Below are 25,121 nucleotides of genomic sequence, written 5' to 3' on the forward strand. Positions count from 1 at the left end.
CCTTCAACATAGGAGGGCCATACGATAAGGAGGAATAGAGATGGGCTGAGTGCCTGGCAACAAATCAATGCCAAAATCAATATCTCTGTCCGGTGGTATGCCCAAAAGATTAGCTGGAAACACATCAGGGAAATCCCTCACTACTGGGACTGAGTCAACTGTAGGGGTATCAATACTGACATCTCTCACATAAGCTAGATACGCGTCACACCCCTTCTCAACCATTTGCTAAGCTTTAAGAAATGAAATAACTCTACTGGGAATGTAATCTAAAGTACCCCTCCACTCTAATCATGGTAAACATGGCATAGCCAGCGTCGCGGTCTTGGCATGACAATCAAGAATAGCATAATGGGGCAACAACCAGTCCATGCCCAAGATAACATCAAAATCTACCATGCAGAGCAATAATAAATCAGCTATGGTCTCAACACCACTAAAAGCAATCAAACATGACCGATAAACACGATCCACAATAAGAGAATATCCCACAGGAGTAGACACATAAATAGAGGAACTCAAAGAATCCCGAGATATGCACAAATACGGGACAAAACAAGAGGACACATAGGAATAAGTGGAGCCTGGATCGAATAGAACCGATGCATCTTTATGGTAGACTGGAACAATACATGTAATAATAGAATCAGAAGAAACAACCTCTGTACGAGTAGGAAAGGCATAATATCTGGCCTGGCCTCCCTTTCTAGGGCGACCTCTACCTTCCCGACCTCCACCTCTAGCTGGCTAAGCATGTGGAGTGGCAGCTGGTGCTGTAATCATAGCCTGGGAACCTTATGGAGCACGTTGTGGCTGAGAAGTCTGTGGAGGTGCACCTCTCCTAAGCCTGGGACAATCCCTCACTATATGGCTAGTGTCGCTACACTCATAACAAGCTCTAGAAAGGCGTGGCGGTTGTGACTGGCTCGGGCCAGGTCTGTTGGACTGACCACTGAAAGCACCCCATGCAGGAGGCACACTAGATATTGGAAGTGCATAATAAGGCTCCTGAGGTCTAGGAGGAGCTAGAATACCACTAGCGGCTGGAAGAGCTGAATGAACGGGGCGACTTCATAGCCCCTACCATGACAAACTGCATGTGGGGTACGATCACCAGAATAATGGCCTGACTCTCGAGACGTCATGGCCTCTCTCTCCTCCCTATCTTGAGCAAGCATGCCCTCTACTCTCCTAGCAATACTCACCACCTGTTGATACGCGATATCCATCTCTAACTCCCGGGCCATGCTGGACCTAATAGGAATGAGCCCCTCAATAAACCTGCAAACCCTCTCTCGAACTGTAGAAACCAAGGCCGGTGCATGTCTAGCCAAGTCATTAAAATGTATAGCATACTATGAAACAGTCATAGTACCCTGGCGCAATTGCTTAAACACTACACGTCATGCGTCCCTGAGGCTCTGAGGGACATACTCTCTCAAAAACATATCCGAGAATTGAGTCCATGTAAGGGAAGCTGCCTCTGCCGGACTGTCCAACTCAAAAGTACGCCACCACTGATAGGTTTCCCCTCGAAGCTAGGAAGGTAGTGAAAGAAACCCCACTCGACTCTGTTATGCCCATAGTGCGGAGGATACGGTGGCACTCCTCCAGAAATCCCTCAGCATCCTCTGATGCTAGACTACTGAATATAGGAGGGTCGTACTTCTTATACCTCTCAAGCCTCCGCTACTCCTCCTCTGAAGTTGCTGCCCTACCCTCGGGTAGTAGTAGTAGTAGTAATAGTGGTAGTGGTAGTGGTAGTAGTAGTAGTAGTAGTAGTAGTAGTAGTGGTAGTGGCAGTAGTAGTCGTGGTAGTAGTGGTAGTAGTCGTAGTAGTAGTGGTAGTAGTCGTAGTAGTAGTAGTAGTAGTAGTAGTAGTAGTCGTGGTAGTGGCGGTAGTAGTCGTGGTATTGGCGGTAGTAGTCGTGGTAGTGGCGGCAATAGTCGTGGTAGTCGCGGCAGTAGTCATGGTAGTCGCGACAGTAGTCGTGGTAGTAGTAGCGGTAGTAGTAGTGGTAGTAGTAGCGGTAGTAAAAGTAGCGGTAGTAGCAGTAGTGGCAGTAGTAGTAGTAGCAGTAGTGGCAGTAGTGGTAGTGGCAGTAGTAGTAGTGGCAGGAGCAGTAGCAGTAGCAATAACAGTAGCAGTATGAGTAGGAGTAGCAGTAGGAGTAGCAGTAGCAGCAGTAGTAGTAGTAGTAGTAGTAGTAGTAGCAGTAGCAATAGCAGTAGCAGTAGGAGTAGCAGTAGCAGTAGGAGTAGCAGTAGCAGTAGGAGTAGCAGTAGCAGTAGCAGTAGCAGTAGGAGTAGCAGTAGGAGTAGCAGTAGCAGTAGCAGTAGCAGGAGCAGTAGCAGGAGCAGTAGCAGTAGGAGTAGCAGCAGTAGTAGCAGTAGCAGTAGTAGTAGCAAAAGTAGTAGTAGCAGCAACAGTAGTAGCAGCAGTAGCAGCAGCAGTAGCAGTAAGTAGTAGTAGCAGTAAGTAGTAGTAGTAGTAAGTAGTAGTAGTAGTAGTAGTAGTAGTAGTAGTAGTAGTAGTAGTAGTAGTAGTAGTAGTAGTAAGTAGTAGTAGTAGTAAGTAGTAGCAATAGCAGTAGCAGTAGCAGTAGCAGTAGCAGTAGCAGTAGCAGCAGTAGTAGTAGTAGTAGTAGTATCAGGTACCTGTGCTCCGGCTGGAGCTACTGATAGCCCCTTTGTAGCAGCTTACCAGGGTGATCTAGGTGCACCACGAATCAAAGTCAATAATCTCGCATGACAACGAATCAAATGAAGTGGAATTTTTCTAACAGTTCCATAGCCTCCCGAAGATAAGTACAGACGTCTCCGTACTGATCCACGAGACTCTAATAAACCGGCTTGTGACTCACAACTCCTATGAACCTAGAGCTCTGATACCAACTTGTCACGATTCTAGTTCTCCCTTCGTGAACCATCGTGATGGCACATAGTCTCTATGACTAGGTAAGTCTAACATTGCGGGAAGAAAAGGAGTGAAAACATAAAAGCTATCAACTAATAAGTAAACAAGGAATGAGATGCCACTCGGCATATACAATAATCATTTACGAATAGTACATAGACTCTCCAAAAACCCGGAATGTCATAAGTCACAAGCTAAATAAAGACATTTACTCCCATAATTCAGAGTCTAATACAAGAAGAAAATACAAGAAGGGTTGACATGGGGTGGAATAGATAGGGACTTCGAGGTCTGCGGACGCAACACAAAAAACATGTGCAGGAAAAGGCATGAGTATACCACAACGGTACCCAGTAAATGCCAAGTCAAACCTCGATCGAGTAGTGACAAGATTAGGTCAGGGCCGTACTGGTATAAATATAATGAAATAAGTCAGAAAACAAGTATTGTAGTGAAATAAGTACGAAAATTTAACAGGAATAAAATTCAATGAAAGCCAACAACTCAGAACACAGTTATAACAACAAGGGATCTCCCGGGATACCGTCCCGTGGTCCCAAACATAAATGTGCAGGGGGATCTCCCAGAATACCATTCTTATTCCCAAAGTAAATATAGAGTGCTGGGGGATCTCCCGGAATATCGTTCCGTAGTCCCAAAGAAAATATGCAGTACAGAGGGAACTCTCGGAATATCGTTCCGTAGTCCTAAAGTAAATATGCAGCTCAACCAAACAAGGATAACAGTTATAGCAAGAAACCACACACTTTAGGCTAAATACGAGTGAAGGAAGAACATAAAATCTCACTAAAACATACTGCACAGAGTTCAGATAAGCAGTTAAGGTACGTAGGCATATTTTTTTAAACTAAACAGGATAGTTACATATACTAGTGTTGCTCAATTAAAGGGGAAAAGATATTTGCTTAACGAAAACGGGATTTTCCAACAAATAGATCGTGTATGCACTCGTCACCTCACGTACACGACGCTCATATATCAACAGTATCAAATCCTAAGGGGAGTTCCCCCATACAAGGTTAGGCAAGCCACCTACCTCGAACCAAGCTCAAATCAATCTGAAATAATGCTCTTTCCACGAATATTCTACTCCGGATTGCCCAAATCTAGCCAAATTAATTACATAGCATAAATATAGCTACAACTAACTAATTTAGCTAATGAAATCAAAGCTAAGTCAAGAGAATAGAAAACGCCCAAAAATCCTCCCCGGGACCACGTCTCGAAAGCAGGTAAAAATTACCAAATAAGAACATCCATTCACTCGCGAGATCACTCGTGCAACAATTATCCAATGATTTCCTTTGAAAAACTCTCGAAAAATTGCCTTCCTTCGAGCTCTAAATCGAATTTTGTGAAATGAATTTCAAACCCTTGAATCTTCCCTTTTTTGCCCAGCGATTATCGCACCTACGAGCCAAGGATCACATCTGCGGTCCTGCACTTGCGGAATTTCCATTGCGGGTGCGGCTTTTCACTTAAAGCACCTCGTCTGCATCTGCAATCAAGAGGTCGCACCTGCGGACCCTTATCCGCTTTTGCGGACCCAGACCGCTCATGCGGTTCATTCTCTCGCACTTGCGGGCATCGTAGATGCAGAACTCCCCTCGCACCTATGATCCCAGACCTCCTTACCATTTTCGTTTCTACGGTTCCACAATCGCTTTTGCGGCTCCACATCCACGACCCAAAGTGCGCAGGTGCGAAAACACCAGGTGCAACAACTTTAGCAATTTGCATAAGTCTCAAAACATTCCGTTAAGCCCCCAAAACTCACCTGAGGACCCCAGGACCTCAACCAAAGTTATCAACCAATCAAAAATATTGCCCTCAAATACCCTCAAACAATGCTAAAACACAAATCACCCTCCAATTCAAACTTAGTGAACTTGAAACTTCAAATTTTCACACCCGATGCCGAAACTTATCAAACCACATCCGATTGACCCTAAATTTTGCACGCAAGTCATATTCAACACTATGGACCTATCCCAACTTCCAGAATCAGATTCTGACCCTGATATTAAAAGTTCCATTACAGGTCCAAAACTCCAAAAATTCGACTTTCGCCATTTCAAACCTAAATAAGCTACAAACCTCCAAAATACAATCCGGATACGCCCCTAAGCCCAAAATCATCCAACGGGGCTAACGGAATTAACGAAACTCTATTCCGGAGCCATCTTCGTACTGTTCCAATTACAGTCCAAATTCCATGACTTAAGCTCTCATTTAGGGACTAAGTGTCCTCAAACACTCCGAAACTCAAAATGAATCATCCCGGCAAGTCACAATAGCAGAAAAATGGGAGAAACAGTTAATAGGGGATCAGGACACTAATTCTCAAAATGATCGGCCATGTCATTACATATATACATCTGTTACTTACAGGAAGATGATGTTAGTGAGGCTGACGGATTCAATGTTTGATCATATGCCATCAACCTCTCACAATATAGTTAACAATGACATCGAAGAGAAGATATTTGTGTATATCTTCAAGGTTCTAATGGTGCTTATGATCCTTTTATAAACGCAGTATGCTCAAAGAGACTTATAAAGATCCTGGACATCTCCAAGGAGTGCTTGGCCAATGTATATTCATTTTTACTTTGAGACAGAGAAATGAAAATAGGGCATTTTATTTTTTCTAATTTGCTATGATAAGTGGCTCAAAGGTAAAATTACTAAAATTTCTACTTTAGGTTGCCAAGAAATAATCTCGATCAAAATCATGTAATATCCTTAATCTGCCTCGGATCTATCTAGATGTTCTTCAAGGTCAATATGAATCATGTGGAATATCATTGGTACATTATCCTCATCATATGCTAATTTTCGGTGTAGGGAGTACACATGCACTTTGCACCACGTCAGCACTGGATTGATATCCTGCTACTAGTAATATTCTTACGCTTGCTTTATAACCGACTGTGGTCTCAAGATTAATTAATTTAATGGTTAATGTGAGATACAGAGTGCATCGATTTGAGAGAGGGTTAACTATGACTGATGTATATTGCAAAGGATATGATACGCTCTTGGGAGATATTATGACAATCCTACGCGCAGGACAAGGAATATTAATATGTAGCATATTTGTCTTTGGGATGACATACACAGGCGCGATCTGGAGACATACAACCATAGAGGAGGTTTTGGATGCTTATACAGATTTTGGATGCCATATACAGTTCCGAGTTTTTGAATTGGTATAGCTTTTGGTATATATTTTTAACCGCTGACTTAGTCGTGCTCATAGATAAGTGATTGATGTTGTTTTTCCCCCTTAATTCGTTCTATTCTTTTGGATGACATACAAAGACGTGACCTCGAGACCGACAACTTTCTTCCATGGAGGAAGTTTGGGATGTTAATACTAGTTACGTTATATTGTTCTGATTTTGGTGCATTCTTTTAATCATATACTTGTTGGTGTGCATATATAAGTGATTGATCGTATTATTTTTCTCCTTAAAAAAATTTAAAAAGTACGTCTGATGCACGCATTATAAGACAGAAACTAGAGCATATAAAAGTTAGTATTGTTGAATATCCAAGATTAGTGTGAGAGTTTTAGAGTAACTCTTTACAGTAATGTAGATTACCTCAGGTTAATGTGAGAATTTTAGATAAACTCTTTATTTGCTCGAATTATAAAATGCAGGCAAAAAATTCAAGAATTGCCTTTTTGGTTTTCGTGCCAATAATCTAGAAGAGATTGAATTATTAGCTTACAACAAACATCTGTTAGTTACATAAATTTATATTGGTAAAAGTTCTGTCATGTTAGCAAGATATTAGCCATTTATTTTAATATACTACGTAGTTTGGTTCTTATTGACAAAAATCTTATTGTAAATATAATAATTTAAGTAGTTTAGTTTAAAATTTTAAAATACCAGACGAAGTTAAGTATACTATTGAAAATTTAAAATTTTGAAATAAGAACTTAAATCCTTGGAAAGATATTTACTACATGCCTAACAGCATGACTATACAAGGAAATAATAAAAAAAAGTTTAATTAACTAAAAAGCTCAAATAATGAAGTTTCTAAATAATAATTGTAACTTTTGACACCCATAACATTTTTAGTTATAAAAAACATAGCCGGAAAACTAAAATTAATGGCAATTTCAATTATTTAAAAGCTTGAAAATTTCAAAAGAAGATTTAATGCATTCATATGTGACTTACCAAAGAATTATTAAGTTTTGTATTAAGTAATTAAAAGAATTGGAGATGATATTTAACGCAATCATATGTCTTTTAAAGAATTGGAGACGAAAAATTGTTTTAACCAAAAGTATATCTTTACTTTACAGGATCAAAACAAAAATAGCCTCTAAGTCTTCCTAAGCCAACTAATACAGTGATTTGATACTTCCCTCATCAAGGATAACTATTTAACTCCACCAGAATTGGTTTCCATTTGTATTGTTTTTGCCCGACAATGTGCAATTATAATGCTATTTTTCTCACTCTAACATGGACATGTTATCACGATCCAAAATCCACTAGAGGTCGTGATGACACCTAACATCACCGTCAGGCAAGCTAACAGTGAATGCTTAATTTAATTACCTATTTTAGTATTTTTTAAATCATAATTTTCATCAATTAAATAGTAAAAAATAGAATTTACAGGATTACCGATAATGTTTTCACAACTACAATAAAGGATAACCCATAAGCACCCCCAAAACCCGGTGGCACAAGTAGTAATGCGAAGTAAAAAAATTTAATAAGCAAGAGATAACCGAAATAGCACAGTTATAGCATGGCGTGGACCTGAGTCTACCCGGACAATAACATGAATGTAACTACGTACTGACTCTCGTCACCTCGTGCGTAAATAGCCCCTGCAAGAAGTAACACATATAAATTACAACACCTAGGAGTAGTTTTCCCCTCACAGAGTTAGACGGGAGACTTACCTCGCTTTGAAGTTCCATAACCGGCTCCAATTAACACCTCAAACCGGTGCCCCTCGCTCCAAAACTAGTCAAGCGATGTGCAAACAATAAAAATACACTCTAATACTCATAATAAATTAATTTATAACAATTCTCAACTCTGCTCGAAAAGTCAATAAAGTCAACCCTCGGGCTTATATGCCCGGATTCCAAAAATTATTAAAATAAATATTACCCATAACTCATATGGTCTATATCCAGAAAATCATCAAATTTCGTCCATGAATCGACCCGCAAATCAAGGATTCACCATTTCTCAACTTTGGGGCTCAAAATCCCAATTTCTACAATGCAAATACAGATAAAAATAATAACCAACAGAAAATAATCATGGAGAAAAATTAAAATAAATGTCATATATTCACCCCCCCTTGTTGAGACGAGAACAACGACGCAAAAATAATCTCAAACGGAGTTGTAGTACTCAAGATATGCCCAAAATATTAAAATTCTCGGTTTAAAACACTGTCCAGGCGATTTTTCTTCTTCGCATTCGTGGGAAGACCTTCGCGTTCGCGAAGAGCATTTCTTCGCATTGACGGTCAACCCAAACTTCCTTCTTCGCATTCGCAGGACCTCCCTCGCGTTCGCGAAGAACAAAGTCCGCACTTGAAACCAGCAATCTTTTCCGACACGGAAATGGGCATAACTCTCTCATACGACATCGAAATTCGGTGATTCTTATTGCCATGACTCTGTAATTACGATACGGATCTAATGGTTCAATACAATCACAAATCAAAGGTCGTTTTCTCAATATGTACCCTTTATGTCCAAAGAAACGACATTGAAACATCAAATAAGAGTGTGATACAACCCAAGCACATTCGAAACACACCCGAGGCCCTCGGGACGCCGTCCAATCAAACCAACCCACTCCATAACATAACATGGACCTTCTCGAGGCCTCAAATCATACCAAATAACATTAAAACTACGAATTAGGCATCGATTCAAGCCTAATGAACTATTGAACTTCTAACTTCCATATTTTGATGTCGAAACCTATCAAATCACGTCCGATTGATCTCAAATTTTGCACACAAGTCACACTTGACATTACGGACCTACTCCAACTTTTAGAATTATAATTCAACCTAATATCAAAATTCCACTTCCCATCAAACTTCTAAAAACCTCCAACTTCCAAGTTTCGTCAAATGGCCCCCAAAATGACATGCGGACCTCCAAATCCACATCTGGACGTGCTTCTAAGACCAGAATTACCATACGAAGCTATTCTCAGGCTCGGAATTCTAAATGGACATCGATAATATTAAAATAAACTTCAACCCAAATTTATGAAAATTCTTCCAAAATTCCAACTTTCCACAATAGGCGGCGAAAAGTTCCCGGGTCATCCAAAACCCGATCCGGACATATGCCCAAGTCCAAAATCTTCATACGAACCTGTGGAACCTTCAAATCCCGATTCCGAGGTCGTTTAATCAAAATTCTAACCATAGTCAATTTCTCCAACTTAAAACGTCCGAAATTAGAATTTTCTTTCCAAATCAACTCCGAACTTCCCGAAATTCAATTCCGATCACATATACAAGTCATAATACCTGAAATAAAGATACTCAAGGCCTCAAACAGCTAAACAATGCACTAGAACTCAAAACGACCGGTCGGGTCATTACATTCTCTCTCGCTTACACATACGTTCGTCCTCGAACGTGCTAAGAATAGCTCCAGAGTTGTCCAAAATCCCTGTTTAACACCTCGTGCACCCACCCGTGAACCACAACACAATTGAGTACATTAGCTCGATCTAGACTGAAGATCTTTCCTACTACCTTAGCTAACAAGCTTAGAGCCAAATTCCAATAACTGGAGTTTCTCCACAATATCATATTCTAACACACGAACACTGTATTAATCACCAGACACTGAACCCAACGTGACCATGCTCCTCCGATGAAATCACACAATGCACCACATTACTGATTTGCCCAAGGCAATCTCCCGTAAACACAATTGCTGAAATTCCCACTGACCCGAAGCCCGTAGTATACCTCATAACATATATAAGCCTTGTTCCAACTCTCGCAATACTGCCACCACGGAAGAGATTTGTAGAAACTCATAACCATCTGCCAAATCATAAATCATGGAGTCTCTCCTCTTGACAAGAAGCATTACTTCATTCTAAATTGGACAACGATATTTGCTCTAATATACCTTAAATAAATCCAATCGCACTGATCACAAGTCCAATAATATCATCTCACTCGGTACAAGTTGCTCAGGCAATAAGCAACCTCAAACACTGCCAAAAGTCTCATATGATGCCACAATATGCCAACAAGCTACAAACTCGAATGTGATACATAAGGAAACATGAACTCTGGAAAGAACTACTCAACCCATGTAACTAATTAAACAACTGAAAAGATGTTATGAACCTTCCTCAGAAAATGAGAAACAAAACACATAAGAATAGATATAGGGAATTGTACTCTACATCACAATGTTGTGGCGTGTAACCCGATCCACACATGATACCGTTGTGGCGTGAACCCGATCCAACCATGATACCTGTGGAGGCATTCCACCCGATCCAAACAACATACTCGTGGCCACGTGGCACCTGATCCTAACATAATAATCTATAAGGAAATACCTACCGAGCCAGAATGCTCATACCTACAAAATACCCGAATGTCGACCACAAGCACACCGAGTGTATAATATCATCCCTAGGGAGACATATAGCGCCATACATTACAAAACTCAAGCACTACTAAAGTGAAACAAATGACCTGCATCTCGAGAGCCATCCTGCTCGCACAACACCACAAACTACATGTGATCTCGATACGAGTTTGAATAATCATACTGTCTCACAACCCACATGGCACAATAGAGATTACAAGGAATAGCTGACGACATAAATAACATCCAAGGCTCAAAGACCCCTCCGTAAGCAATGCTATGATGAAATAAACACATCCGACCTGATATAGAGTGCACATTCACATTTAGATCCATCCACGGGCCTCAAGAGGATTCTGATCGTACCGCACTAGGCTAATAACTTTCTAAGGATCCACATCAACCCTATTCGTGACAGATAAGAACACCCATCCAATCCAGAATAAACTTCCACAGTTCACAACCAAACAAATAGAGCACCTCCCAGGCCTAAACTTTCACATTAGCGATAGTGCCATAATCTCCATACTTGGTTTCAATCCTCAGTCAATCAAGTGACTACATGTCATATCAATACAATTTTCCAGTGGGATACGCTCCCACGATCTTGCGCACCAGGTAACAAAGTCTGCACATCCATACCACCGACTATACAATCCTGTAAAGTGAATCGAGAATCCGCAAATCAGTACACAAAGCCTCTTACATATGACACAAATCTCAGGTGACGCTAAAGACCATACCAGTTTACTCTAAACATCTTAATTCTTTCCTGATCATCCAAGATCGTAACATTCTTGTCTACACCAAACCGCAACCTTGATCCTCAACTTCCAATTCCCATGCCAGTCTTTGCACCTAATATGCCAATACGCAAGAGTACAAGAATTCCATCATAACTTCTGAACCACTAATAGAATAGACATTCCATCATATAGAAACCTTTCACTTAACTCATTTCAGGAGAACCACTGCAACACGCATTTGAATTCACATAACTGCAGAAAATACAATCCTCAAGTAGTGGTCTAAACCACCATAACTCTTCCGAGATCCATCTACACATAACGGGCCATTATAGTCGAATACCTCCAAATAAATCAAATTACAGCGGCCGTCAAGCCTCGCACGTACCGCCACAAATCACCTGCATAACTTAACACGCTGAAGGAACTGATCATTCCCACCATCATGCCGATTCAACTATTGCTAACCGAACCAACTTCTTCTAATTTACTCTGGACTTTTTATAGAAATAATAATAGCTCTATTCATAATATAATGAACCCAATCCACATTCATCTTGAGTGACCCTATTTCACGAGACCACATTGCATCAAAACCGACGAACTAACTCATACCCTCATTGTACGCACATTCACATCTTCAACTGGTATACCTACTCTGATAATTCCTTTACGAATCCGAAGTTATTTCTCCTATTCCTCCTATGCTACACCACAGACCGACGATAACATAGAACAATCCAAGCCCCTTTCATATTCCACTGTAAAAGCTCGATACTTAACCATACCATAGGCTCGAAATCCTTAGGCACCGCACTTTAATTTTGAACCCATTAGGACCATTGTTGAGAGTCACCCCCTCTAACTTGTTGAATATAATCAAACTCCAAGGCCCTGATAGAACATGAACACCCTCTTAAAGAAGCAGCCAGCTGAATTTCTGTCCTTGTACATCACATCCACACGAAGCATAGACTTTGAGTCTTCCCAAAACCGAACATGAATCAATAAGGCAAAATAAAGCACACATTCCTCAAATCCTTTGCTCAAATTACCACTGATGTTTCCTTTCCTTAGTCTTAGTAACCCACAAATGCACCGATAACCAGAAACCGCACAAGTAGACAACCACGCAATCCAATCATAGACGGTGGGGCTGTCCCACTTAGCTTAAAGCTACAATTACATAACCCTGGGACCCACCGAGATTCCTTCTTTCCCATTGACATTAGCTAAAAGTACAATAATACATTCCAAACTTGAAGTCATGTTGCATCCAAATAAAATCCACGGACCTAGTCACTGTCCACCATGAATTGCCAAATGGCTCCAAACTTTCCTCAAGGCGTGTGGCCATCCTACCACAGAACCCATATGTTACTCTGCCACTCTCCCACTTTGGTTAAACCCTCTCCTTTAAGCAACTCCTTGACTTCTACTTTTCATACTTGACCTTCTAGCAATTCAACCACCGCAAAACACCTCCCGCATGTCTTTCCTCATCCTTTGCTACCCAATTGTTGCCTTAAATTTGAATCCATCTCTGTAACACTTGAGCTAATAAATTGCCACCAACTCCAAGCCTCCTAAAAGATCATCCTTCTCGAGCCATCTATATTAGAAATACCTATTTGATTCCGAAATCGCTACACTCCGATATCTCTAACAACCGCTTCTCGGGCACCATTTCACACTACCCTGACCCGAAGAAAAATTGATGAAGACCATAACACCGGCGAACCTTAACGTGTTCAACAAAGACGATGACACCACATCAGAATTGAGAATTCCACCACGCTCGAAAATACTAAGTCTTGTTACTCTGTTATCCCAAACCTGAACATTCAAAGTCCGATTGCCATTCCTTCGCTGGAAATAAAGTGTTGAATCTTTGAATCATGCACTAAGAAAAAACCTCCTTCCAGGTCATTCACTGCCTCAACACATAAACAAGCACCCTACTATCACACCAACACGGTGCAGTACAATATCTGAACATCATAGCAATCTGCACGCACCCTCGAAACCATTAAAAATACAGCTATTGAGTTGAAATGACAGAACATCCTTCCGCAAGAAGACGATAATAACTTGTTCGAATGCGCAGGGAGAAACATCCTGCCCACGTTTGTAATACCACTACAACTCCTTGATGCCCAATTGACACGAGCATTGAACATCGTATAAGAATGAGTAGGAAGGATATAAAAGAATAAGTCTCAAAGGAATCAAATCATACGATGAGGAATCAAGAAAGGGAAGTGCTCGTAACATTTCTGTAGCCTCTTGAAGATAAGTACATACGTCTCCGTACCGATCCACAAAACTCTACTAGACTTGCTCATGATTCGTGAGACCTAAATGAACCTCACGCTCTAATACCAAGCTGTCACGACCCAAAATACACTAGAGGTCATGATGACGCCTAACATTGTCGTTATGCAAGCCAACAGTGAATGTTTAACTTAATTACTCATTTTAGTATTTTTGAAATCATAATTTTCATCAATTAAACAATAAGAAATAGAATTTGCAGGGTTAGTGATAATATTTTCACAATTACAATAAAGGATAACCCATAAGCACCCCAAAATCTTGGTGTCGCAAGTAGTAATGCGAAGTAAAAGAATTTAATAAGCAAGAGATAACCAAATAGTATAGTTATAGCATGGAGTGAACCTGAGTCTACCCGGACAATAACATGAATGTAGCAACATGCGGACTCGCGTCACATCATGCGTACGTAGCCCACGCAACAAATAACGCATATCAATTACAACATCTATGGGGTAGTTTCCTCCTCATAGAGTTAGACATGAGACTTACCTCGCTCCGAAGTTCCATAACCAGCTCCAACACTGCTCTAACACCTCAAACCGGTGCCCGTCGCTCCAAAACTAGTCAAGTGATGTGCAAACAATAAAAATATACTCTAATACTCATAATAAATTAATTTATAACAATTTCCAACTCCGTTCGAAAAGTTAATAAAGTCAACCCTTGGGCCCACGTACTCGTATTTCAAAAATTATTAAAAATAAATATTACACTCATAACTCATATGGTCTATATCTAGAAAATCATCCAATTTTGTCAATGAATCGATCCTCAAATTAAGGATTTACCATTTCTCAACTTTGGGGCTCAAAATCCAATTTTTACAATCCAAACACGGATAAAAAATAATAACCAACGGAAATAATCATGGAGAAATATCAAAATAAAGGTAAGATATTTACCCCTTATTGAGACGATAAGAATGCAACAAAAATCACCTTAAAACGAAACTCTAGAACTCAAGATATGCCCAAAATACTAAAATCCTCGGTTTAAAACACTGTCTAGGCGATGTTTCCTCTTCGCATTTGCGGGAAAACCTTCACGTTTGCAAAGAGCAACTCTTCGCATTGATGGTCAACCCAAACTTCCTTCTTCGCATTCGCGGGACCTCCCTCGCGCTCTTAAAGAACAAAGTTTGCACCAGAAACCAGCAATCTTTCTCGACATGGAAATGGGCATAACTATCTCATACGACATCGAAATTCGGTGATTCTTGTTGCTATGACTCCATAATTAAGATAAGGCTAATGGTTCAATCCAATCTTAAATCAAAGATAGTTTGCTCAATATGGTACCCTTTATGTCCAAAGGAATGACATTGAAACATCAAATAAGAGTGAGATACAACCCAAACACATCCGATATACACCCGAGGCCCCCGGGACCCCGTCCAATCACTCCGAACCGCTCCATAACATAACACGGACCTGATCGAGGCCTCAAATCATACCAAATAACATCAAAACTACGAATTGTGCAAGGATTCAAGCCTAATGAACTATTGAACTTCTAACTTCCACATCCGATGCCGAAACCTATCAAATCACGTCCGATTGGCCTCAAATTTTGGAAAAAAGTCACACTTGACATTACGGACCTATTTCAACTTTTGGAATCAGAATCCAACCCGATATCGAAAATTCCACACTCTGTCAAACATTCAATTTTCACCAAATGACCCCAAAATGACCTACAGACCTCGAAATCCACATTCGGACGCGCTCCTAAGACTATAATAACCATATGGAACTATTCCCAGGCTAGGAGTTGCAAATGGACATCGATAGCATTAAAATACACTTCAACCCAAATTTATGAAATTCTTCCAAAATGCCAACTTTCCACAATAGACACCGAAACGCTCTCGGGTCATCCAAAACCTGGTCCGGACATACGCCCAAGTCCAAAATCATCATACAAACCTGTTGGAACCTTCAAATCCCGATTTCGAGGTCATTTACTCAAAATTCAAACCATAGTCAATCCCTCCAACTTAAAGTTTCCGAAATTAGAATTTTCTTTCTATATCAGCTCTGAACTTCCCGAAATTCAATTCCGATCACATGTACAAGTCATAATACCTGAAGTGAAGTTACTCAAGGTGCCTCAAACCGCCAAATAATGTGCTAGAGCTCAAAACGAACGATTGGATCGTTACAATTGTTATCATTTCCTTATCTGCTGGAATCTTCTACTGTTTCTTTCTATCCAAATATGATATACTGCAGCTGCAAGCATAAAAGCCAAAATGGTAGCTTTTCCTCTCTCCCTCTGATAGAAAATTAACTAATTTTTTCATTCCATAACTGAATATGCATGTTGCATCCTATCTAGTTAACAAGCTTCTGCCATGTCCAATAGGACTCCCAATTATCTGAACAATTAAGTACCAAGGGAGAAATGAAGCTCCTCTAGTATCTGATCCTTAAAATTAGAAGAGACGTCATCAACAAAACATATATTGATAAGGTCCAATTTTAAGCACTTGGGATGTAAGTTAAAGTTAGGATTTTGTTTCAGCTTCTTCAAAGACCTATTCAAATAATCCATCACTAGCACAAAGAGGTAAGGTGACATTGAATCACCTTGCCTGGGTCCCTCTGTAACAACTCAACCCACTAGTGATATTGTTCGTTTTGAGCACTGCCCGCACGACTTTAAAATGCATCATTAGAGTGTAAGGCTTATTTACTTATATACCCAGCATCTTTCCCGTATTTTGTCGATGTGGAATTCGCTTAGGGTGTCACTGTAAGCACGTGATTTTTGCCCTATATGAGAAATACTCCCAAAAATTCAAAATAAAACAATTTTCCTTTGTGTGCCATTTTGAGAATTTTAGTGGGATTTTTGATAATTATTTGTATTTATCCGTGCATGTTTATTTGTTAAATTAATAAAAAATACAAAAATATGTCGCATTTTTGCATTTAGGATTTGATTCTACAATTAGGAGCAATTAAGTTTGTTTTACAAGAACAAAAAATCATAAAAATAATGTACGTTGCATTTTTAGCATTTAATGTCCAAATTGTGTGATTTTATCGTAATTGTTATTTAATTGTGTGTTAATTGTTATTAATAGTTAATTAGCACTTTTACAAATTAATTTAGTTCTATAGGATAATTTAGGATTTTTAGAATTTAGTTTTAGTTTAAGAAAAATAAAAGAATAAAAAAGAAGCAATAAAAGAAGAAGAAAATCGGATTGGGCCTTTTCTTCAATTCTAAACCACAAGCCCAAAACCAGATAACCCCTTAACCAAACCCCTATCGGGTCAACCCGACCCAGTCCGCCCCATAACCCAAACAAACACCCCCCCTTTCCATTTTTCACTCTTTATTTCCCCAAACCCTAAAAAACATCCTCCCCCATTCATCTTCCTCCTTCAACAAAGAAAACATACACACACACAGCTCCTACCAACAGCCCAACCTCCATTTGCGTCCACCCCGACCACCCCAGCAACACCATCACGCCTAGACAACGACCATCTCCCCATCGTTCCTCGCTGCTTCTTCTTCAACGACCTCCCATGGCTGCCCTTCTGCATCTGCGTCGCACAACAGCCCGGCGACTACCCTCCAAACGACCCCTCCAGCGTCGCCCAACCAGCACCATTCCAGTCCAGCCGTTCGAGCCAGCTCCGGTCATCTTCTTCCTCGTTCCACCTGAAACAGTCCGTCACACTGCCAAACTCCATCGCAAAACCCTTCGACCTCACTCCAGTAGCGTCGTCACCACCCCAGCTCCACCATGACGACCGACAGCTCAGCCATGAATGACCACAGTCCGTCGAGCTCCAGCCAGTCGCCATGGCTGCTGCTTCTTCTGCTACGTCCAGTTATGAGCGACCACCATCGCTTCTGCTACACCCAGCGAACCACCCCCCCTCGCCAGTCGACCACCCATACCCACGACGAACAACAGCCGTGAAACAACTCCAAACACCAGCTCCACTGTCACGTCTTCAACACCCCAAATCGCCGGAAATAACTAGCTGTGTTAATCAAGAGTCGAAGCGGTGTCGTGAACGAAGCTGTGTTTCATCGGAAGTTCATCGTTGTTCGATGACGGATCGTTAGCATAAAGGTCAGCCGTAGCTCGTTCACGGATTTTTGTTGTTTTTTTTCTTTGGTTTCATTTTAATATGTGGTTTTATTTTTGAACATTTTTCGCATGATATTCCTACTGCATATTCGTTGAAATTGTGTGTGTGTGCGTTTTGGATGACTCTCCTACTGTTTTGAGTTCGATTGATGCTCAAGTTAGTGATTTAAATCTACTTGTTTATCCTGTTAAGTTTGTTGATATGAATCTGACTCTGTTGTTAATTCATGAAAGTTGTCGATTAGGAGTTTGTTTGGCGAGTTTGTTATTCAGAGTTTGTTTGTTAATTGGATCGTTGATTAGGTGAATTGGTTATAGCTGATATGGTTTTGGTACAGATTGAAAGGGATGGGGGTAGAATGGTAAATTGCAGTATTTTGAGGGGCATTTTCGGGATTTTATGTTTTAAAAAATAATTAATTTGAGTGCTCTGTCCACTAATTTGAGTGAGGGACAAGACAAGTGGTAGTGGAAATTAATACATTGTTTAATATAGTGGGGGACAAAGCATGCGGTAGTGGGGAATAAGGGAATTAAATAAAGAAAAGATATGTGTTAGTGTGAACTAATATATTTGTTTAATATAGTAGAGGATAAAACATTAAGTAGTGGGATTTAAAAGGGGGATGAGGAAAAGATGGTGGGATTTAATTTAAGTGCTTCAAGTTTGGCTATAAATAAAGAAGAGCTTGACACAAATTAAGAGAGAGAATTTGGAGAGAGGATAGAGGATTTTCTGAACATTAAGAGAGAAATTGGGGGATTTTTCGGAACAGAAAAAACATTCTGGAAATCTAAAGAGAGAGTAGTATACACCCAATATACACTCTGAATACACTGAATATACAAAGTTAGAATTTAAGGGTTAAATATTAACTGGTCTTTTAATCTAAAAAAAGGTTCACTTTGTTTCTGCTCGTTGATTGCTGTTGGTATTTCTGGACTTTCGTTTGGTTTGTTCCTTGAGTTTGGTTGGTTATTTGTTATTGTTTCATTGGGGTGTTGCTGGAATTCTGCTGGTTTCATTAAACATTGTTACTGAGCTGTTTTGTTTTCCGTTACTGTTGTTATTGTTGTGTTGTTGCTACTGTTCCTGCTGATCCTTTTCTTCCTTTTCCTTATGGTCCCTTTCCAGGTACACATTTCTGAGATTAGTACTGATGTGACTTCAAACTGCAAAAATGCTGAATTAAAAGGCTTAACAGATTGCCTATTAAAGTGTGTTCAATTAATGTATTAGAATGTACATTAGGAAATATTGTATATGTTTATGCTCATCTTAGACATGTATTTACATTGTACAACTGTACTGAAAATTGGATTGTACCTAGAACTTTTCTAAGTAGTTTGAACTGTTTTCTATATGCCTATGAGTACATGAATTGATAGATAGTCATTACTGGAAATTATTTTGATTTAGTTTAATTAGTGAAGTATAACTCTGAATTCATGCAAACCGGAATAGAAATGAGTCAAAGCTTGTGAATTTTTTATCATGTTAGTAATGGAGATCTGTAAATATTAGGCAGAATAAAAAATGGCCAGTAATTTCGTAGAATCAGTAGGCCCACTATATTTTAAGTTAGGATCGTAGTAGTAATTGCTAAGATCATTAATCCAATAGGCATGAGTTGAGTTCAAACAAGACGAGTTAACGATTAAGTTTAACAAACTTTCGAATAAGCATTAGTGATTAAGGTTAATTCCAGTTTCAAATAGTTGTAAACAATTAATTCCAACGGTTCAATTCATCTAACAATGTGGGTCTAAATTAGTTAGAGGATAATTAGTTTATTTTGGTAATATTATTTGTAAATTCCGTATTCTATTTATAATTTCAATTTTAGTAATATTCAATTATAGAATAAGGCATGAAACAATCTCCCTTTGTCTCGATTGCAATTATCAGTTTGCATTTGTCTTAATCCGATAAATAAGTAGCGGCCTTTTCAAGCATGTGATTAATTAGAATTTTTCTCTTTTTTTAGAGACGAACTTAAATAGAAAAAATGTAGTCACTTTAGGATTATCCTTTTAAAAATAAACGAGATGAGCCTCGCCCAATAAAACGCACAAGTTGCGGGGCCCTCAACGGATAGTTATTTCGAATGCTTAGATTTCGAGACAGGCCGCATAGCGAACTTTACGATTTTTCTCAAAATAACAACGCGTTAGTCTTTAGGCGTGTATTTAATAATGTTATTTTCCTAAACTCGGGTGCACATTTATGTGACTCAAATCCAAATCTCAACGAAGTTGGAACGCATCAAAAATTGTGGGTACATTTATGTAGCGCAATTCGAGATGCATTCTCACGACGTTGCAATTCTTTGAATAAATAATACCAAAGCGGTAAACAGTTAAAATTTGCACGTAGGTTCATAATTGTATAAAATCAGATAATCAAGCCGAATATGACAGTTGAGCGACCGTGCTAGAACCACGGAACTCGGGAATGCCTAACACCTTCTCCCGGGTTAACAGAATTCCTTATCCGGATTTCTGGTGCGCAGACTGTTAAACAGAGTCATTCTTTTCCTCGATTCGGGATTAAAATTGGTGACTTGGGACACCCTAAATCTCCCAAGTGGCGACTCTGAAATAAATAAATAAATCCCGTTTCGATTGTCCTTTAATTGGAAAAAACTCCTACGCCCTTCGCGGGGTCGCGGGCGAAAAAAGAGGTGTGACAACTCTGGCGACTCTGCTAGGGATTCGAACCCAGAATCTCTGGTTCAGAGTTCAAAATTAAAGCTTAGATGAATTGTTATATTTGGCTTAATTTATTATTTGATTTTATTACATGTTTTGGCCTAAATGTGCAAAATGATGCTTTTTACCGCTTTGATATTATTTGAACTGTACATATAAACTGTGCCGAAACCTTCTCTTCTCACCTCCGGGGATGTGCTTACTGGTTGAGACTCCCTATTCTGTTAGTGTCATACCCTGAAATAAAAGAGGCTCGGAAAGTTTCTAAGCCGGCTGGCCTTTTGGTTCCCGGAAAGGAGCTCCTTCCTCAACCCGAGTTGTCCGCTCGGGTACACTGTCTAGAACATATACCCAGGTTGAACCTAGAATAACTTGACTTCATGTCGGTTCCCTAGTAGGAACGTTTATTTGCATCATGTTGCATTTGACTTAGGGGACTCAACACAGGGGTTGAGTTCGTCTAGGACAAGCAACCTAAAATGAAAAAAGACCATCCTGCTGCATCCTGTTTGTTTTGCACATTTATTTGCTTCAGATCTGCATGCTGACCGACTTCTGAAATCGGGAATTTTTGAAAAAAAAAGAAAAAGAAAAATAGTAGTGTAGGGAGATAACTACTTATTTTTAGAAAAATAAAACCAATGTCCAAGTAGTGTCAAAACCCTGCCGAAATTTTGAGAAAATGAAAAAAAAATTGTCGTTTTTAGTTTGATTTATTTGAAAGACAAAAGAAAGGAGTCTTGTTTACAAGTTTAGTTTATGTTGCCCGAACTACGCGGGTCTGATTCTCACCGAATGTGAGATACGTAAGCAAACCTCTTCGATTCCGGCCCACCATATTAAAAACAAAATCCAAAAAAAAAAATATTTTCAATTACTCGCTTCTTTAGAAAGTCTTTCTTTTAGACCTCAATTTTAAAAAAATAATACAAAAATATTTTCTTTTAATCTCTCTCAAAATCCAAAATATTTGTTTAAAAATTCAAAAGAAAATTCAAGATTCAAAAATATTTTTCTTTTCTTTTGTGGTATTTCTTTCATAAATTCAGAGTAATAGTCCAAAAATATTTCCTTTCTTCTTTAAAAGTATTTTCTGAAATTTCCAAAAAAAAAAAGAAAAAGAAAAAGAAGTTAAAATTCAAAAAATATTTCTTTAGACGTCTTTCTTTTAAAAAAAAAAGAAAAAAGAAAAAAAAAATAAACAAATCGAAATCCAAAAATATTTTCTTTCTTCTTTGTAAGGATTTTATTCGAAAAAAAAAGTTAGTTTATTTCCTTTATTCCTGATCGGCCCGAACTACGCCGGTTTGATTCTCACAGGATGTGAGATACGTAGGCAGCCCTCATCGGGTCCAACCTCCGCTTTTGCAAAAATAGCCAAAAAAATTTCGTCATAGAGTTGGGTGATGCTGTTTTTGTCAGAAATAGCCGAATGTTCCCAAAAAAGACGCCGGAAGACTGACTTTGCATAAACGGCCACCTTTGGTCATGTTTTTAGGATTTTGGTCGGTTAGCTAAAGTAGCCTTAAAATCTTCGTCCCCGAGGTGCTGAAAGGCCGCGTTGGAAAAACCCGGTCTTTTATGTTAATTTGAAAAATAATAAGACAAAGAGTCAGTGGTCAAAAATACCGCTTAGATTTTTCAAGCCGAGCCAGCTTCGGCGGTGTCTTAAACCGTTCTTGCCGAGATAGCCTTAGAGTAGCTTTTAGTTGTCAAAAGGCTATTTTCGTAAAAGAACGGACAAGTTTGTGAAGTGTCATAAAATAATCTTCCCGGCCTCAAAATTCATGTGAAATTGGGAAGGGGCCACGTTTGCAAAAACAGTCGTTTGGTTAAAATCGGCATATAGGGGAAGGAATCTGTCATTTTATTTTTCTTGAGTTTGTATTTCTTTTGATTAGAGTATGTGGGATGTTTGACTTTCGGGTCTGTTGTTCGTTTTTAAGTGATTCCAAAAATGTTTTATTGTTGTTTACCTTTTGTGTGTCAGAACTACGCACGGTCTGATTCATGCGGGGACATGATACGTAGGCAATCCACATAAGATTCGACCACCATTAAAAAAAAGAGAGAAAAAAAGGGAGCACAATTACAAGAAGCCGGAATGTCGCACGTGACTGAAGCAAATGCATGATATAAAGGGTTAATTGCCTAGTTGCATTGCATCCCTAATGTGTGTTTTCTTATCTGTTGAAAACCCTAACGCTAACAGGTTGCTTCCATTTTGTTCCTTTTCAATCTTTAGAAAGGTGGTTAGTTGTGGTCCTGAAAGTAACGCTTCCCTGCAACACAAGGGCAAAAGACAATGGCAGAAAACAACAGAACTGAGTGGGTTTGTACCGATGCCCGAAAGCGGTTGCTTGAACAGGACTACGGGTTGGTAGAAGAGGTAAAAATGTTGAGACAACATGTGGCAGACATGTATCAGGCATGGATGACTGGGAAAGCACCACCCCTGCCACCGCCTAGCTTCTTGAACTCTGTCCTTACCCAAGCACCCAACACCATAACGGATGATCCCCCATACTCTCCATATCAACCCACTTATGATAGCTTTCCCAGCCACCCGAGTAGCTCCATCACTCGTCAACACTACTCCCCTCCCCAACGCTACTTCTCTCCACAGGACTCCCAAAGATATGCTTCACTTTCCAAGTATCCAGCTCCCCGAAAGGCCTACCCACGAGCACACCAGAAACCCCCTGGATCAGGTTTTAGGCCAAATTAGGCATTTAGGAACGAGAGGTTGCTGAAACAAGGAAAGACTCACTCCTATCGGAGAATCTTATGCAAGTTTGTTTGAAAGACTAAAACATGCTGGCCTGATTGAGTCGCTCCCCGGATATACTCCAGATCAACGTGCAAGAAGCTTTGATCCTACTGTACGATGCGCATTCCACTCCAATGTCCCAGGGCATAGCATTGAGAGTTGTCGTTCGTTGAAAAGGGAAATAGAAAGAATGATTCACGAAGGAGTGATTACGATCGATGACAGTAATAAAGAGCATGTGAACCCTCTTGGGATATTGACTAAAGCTGAAGATGTGGAAGAAGATAGTGGTCTTGATGAGAAGCTCAGTGGCTAAGATGCCGTGCTTGGTAATTAGGAAGACGCTCCCTTTCTTGGTCAGTCGGAGCGGAGCTTTGGTGGTTCATTTTGTTATCATTTCTGTTTTCCGAGTTATTGGCAGGGTTGTAATCCGGACATTGTCTTATGTCAAACCCTCTTATCCTTCCATTTTGTCATAGCGGTTTGTTTAGTGTTGTCTAGGATTGTTTTAGTTTTGTTCCAAGGTTGTACCCCAGTTGTTTTGCTTATTTTGTTATACGAACCATTTCACCGCCTGTCTAATGCAAATTCCGGTCTTTTGTTACTTCCAGTCATCTTCTTTGTGTAATTCTTTTTATCCTTTTGTTTTGTCTTTATTCAACATCGATTCTAGTGACATGACATGCGCGCACAGTATGGGCCTAATCTTAAGAGTTAATTATAAAGCCATTGGGGGATGATCGGGACACTTAAGGGAAATAGGAATAGCTTGAGATTCTTTGAAGCTCGAGCCACGTGAAGCTGGGGCAAGTAAAACATAAAGAAAAACCATAAAAGCAAGTTAGCCATATTAACAAGGGGGCCGTTCATGGTAACGAAACTGAGAGTATTGCCCAACGGTGCTTTAAAAATGACAAATGAAAAGGCGAATGTGTGGATATGGTTATCAAGTCCGGCACAGTCAGAAGATGTGGCGAATATTTAATTGTGTTGTTTGTGCTTGGCATGTTTTGAAGATTGGAATGACGAAGGCATTTTATTCTGCTATCTAAACACTTTATCCTTCGTTAACCCTTTTGAGCCTTATTGGTTTTCTTTCGTACCCCTCGTTCGGAATCAGTAGCAAAGATTAGAAAACACAAGCATGGAAGATAAAGATAAAGAAAAAGAAAAGGGAAAAGAAAACAACAAAAACAACAAAACGACAAAAGAGAAAGGAGAAATGAAAAAGAGAAAGAAAAGAAAAAAAATTAATAAATAAATGAAAAAAAGGAATTGGGAACTACGTTTGACGTGATTCCTCAAAGAGGATACGTAGGCGCTTCACGACTCGGTCATAGTGTAAAAAAAAATATCCCCAAGCAAGAAACTGGGGCAGAAGTTGTGTTTGATGTAAAGAAATTTGGTTCCGAAGGTTGTAAATTTTGAACCCAAATTGATTCGTTTTGAGCCGCTAATACCCTTTCTTTCTAGCCCTATCCAAAACCCCACGTTACGGTCCAAAGAAAGACCTTTTGACCAGTCTTCTAAAGATGCCAAGTCATGCAAATGGAAGTCGAGAATAACACTCTGATCCCCGACAGAAAAGTAATGAAATGAGAGAGTCTTATAAGTAAAAACCTTCACGGGCACCTTGAGGCGGCTATAAGTTGAGAGAAAAAACAAAATGAGAGAGGCTTGATAGTGAAAACCCTTCGGGCACTACAAGTCGAATAAAGATTGAGAATCATACAGGAAAGCACAAGACGAAGATCGTGAAAGGCAGAGGATAGGCCACGTGTGCATGTCATGGCCAATAGAGTTGACATCCACATCTGATAGGTTTTACTTCTTAGTTTTCTTGTTAGGAGTCATCTCTTTCTTTTGCC

The 25,121-nt window shown here is 39.6% G+C and overlaps 1 protein-coding gene across 1 annotated transcript; it reads left to right on the forward strand.

The window, feature by feature from the left end:
* The first annotated feature begins 1,576 nt into the window (after nucleotides 1-1,576).
* On the forward strand, nucleotides 1,577-23,569 carry LOC138878552 (uncharacterized). The gene is made up of 4 exons (XM_070158241.1): nucleotides 1,577-2,429; nucleotides 18,075-18,133; nucleotides 18,907-18,989; nucleotides 23,290-23,569. The coding sequence occupies exons 1-4, from the start codon at nucleotides 1,577-1,579 to the stop codon at nucleotides 23,567-23,569; spliced, it is 1,275 nt and encodes a 424-aa protein (XP_070014342.1).
* The last annotated feature ends 1,552 nt before the right edge of the window (nucleotides 23,570-25,121 follow it).

This window comes from Nicotiana sylvestris, chromosome 9 (assembly GCF_000393655.2).
Source record: "Nicotiana sylvestris chromosome 9, ASM39365v2, whole genome shotgun sequence".
Classification (NCBI taxonomy): domain Eukaryota; kingdom Viridiplantae; phylum Streptophyta; class Magnoliopsida; order Solanales; family Solanaceae; genus Nicotiana; species Nicotiana sylvestris.

Excerpts from the sequence above, each read along its gene's own strand:
- LOC138878552 (XM_070158241.1), top strand. The coding sequence starts at position 1,577 with ATGCCCATAGTGCGGAGGATACGGTGGCACTCCTCCAGAAATCCCTCA. Across the intron at positions 18,134-18,906 it reads AAAGGGATGGGGGTAGAATG|GTACACATTTCTGAGATTAG; the intron begins GTAAATTGCAGT and ends GTCCCTTTCCAG. Across the intron at positions 18,990-23,289 it reads TTAACAGATTGCCTATTAAA|ACTAAAACATGCTGGCCTGA; the intron begins GTGTGTTCAATT and ends TTTGTTTGAAAG.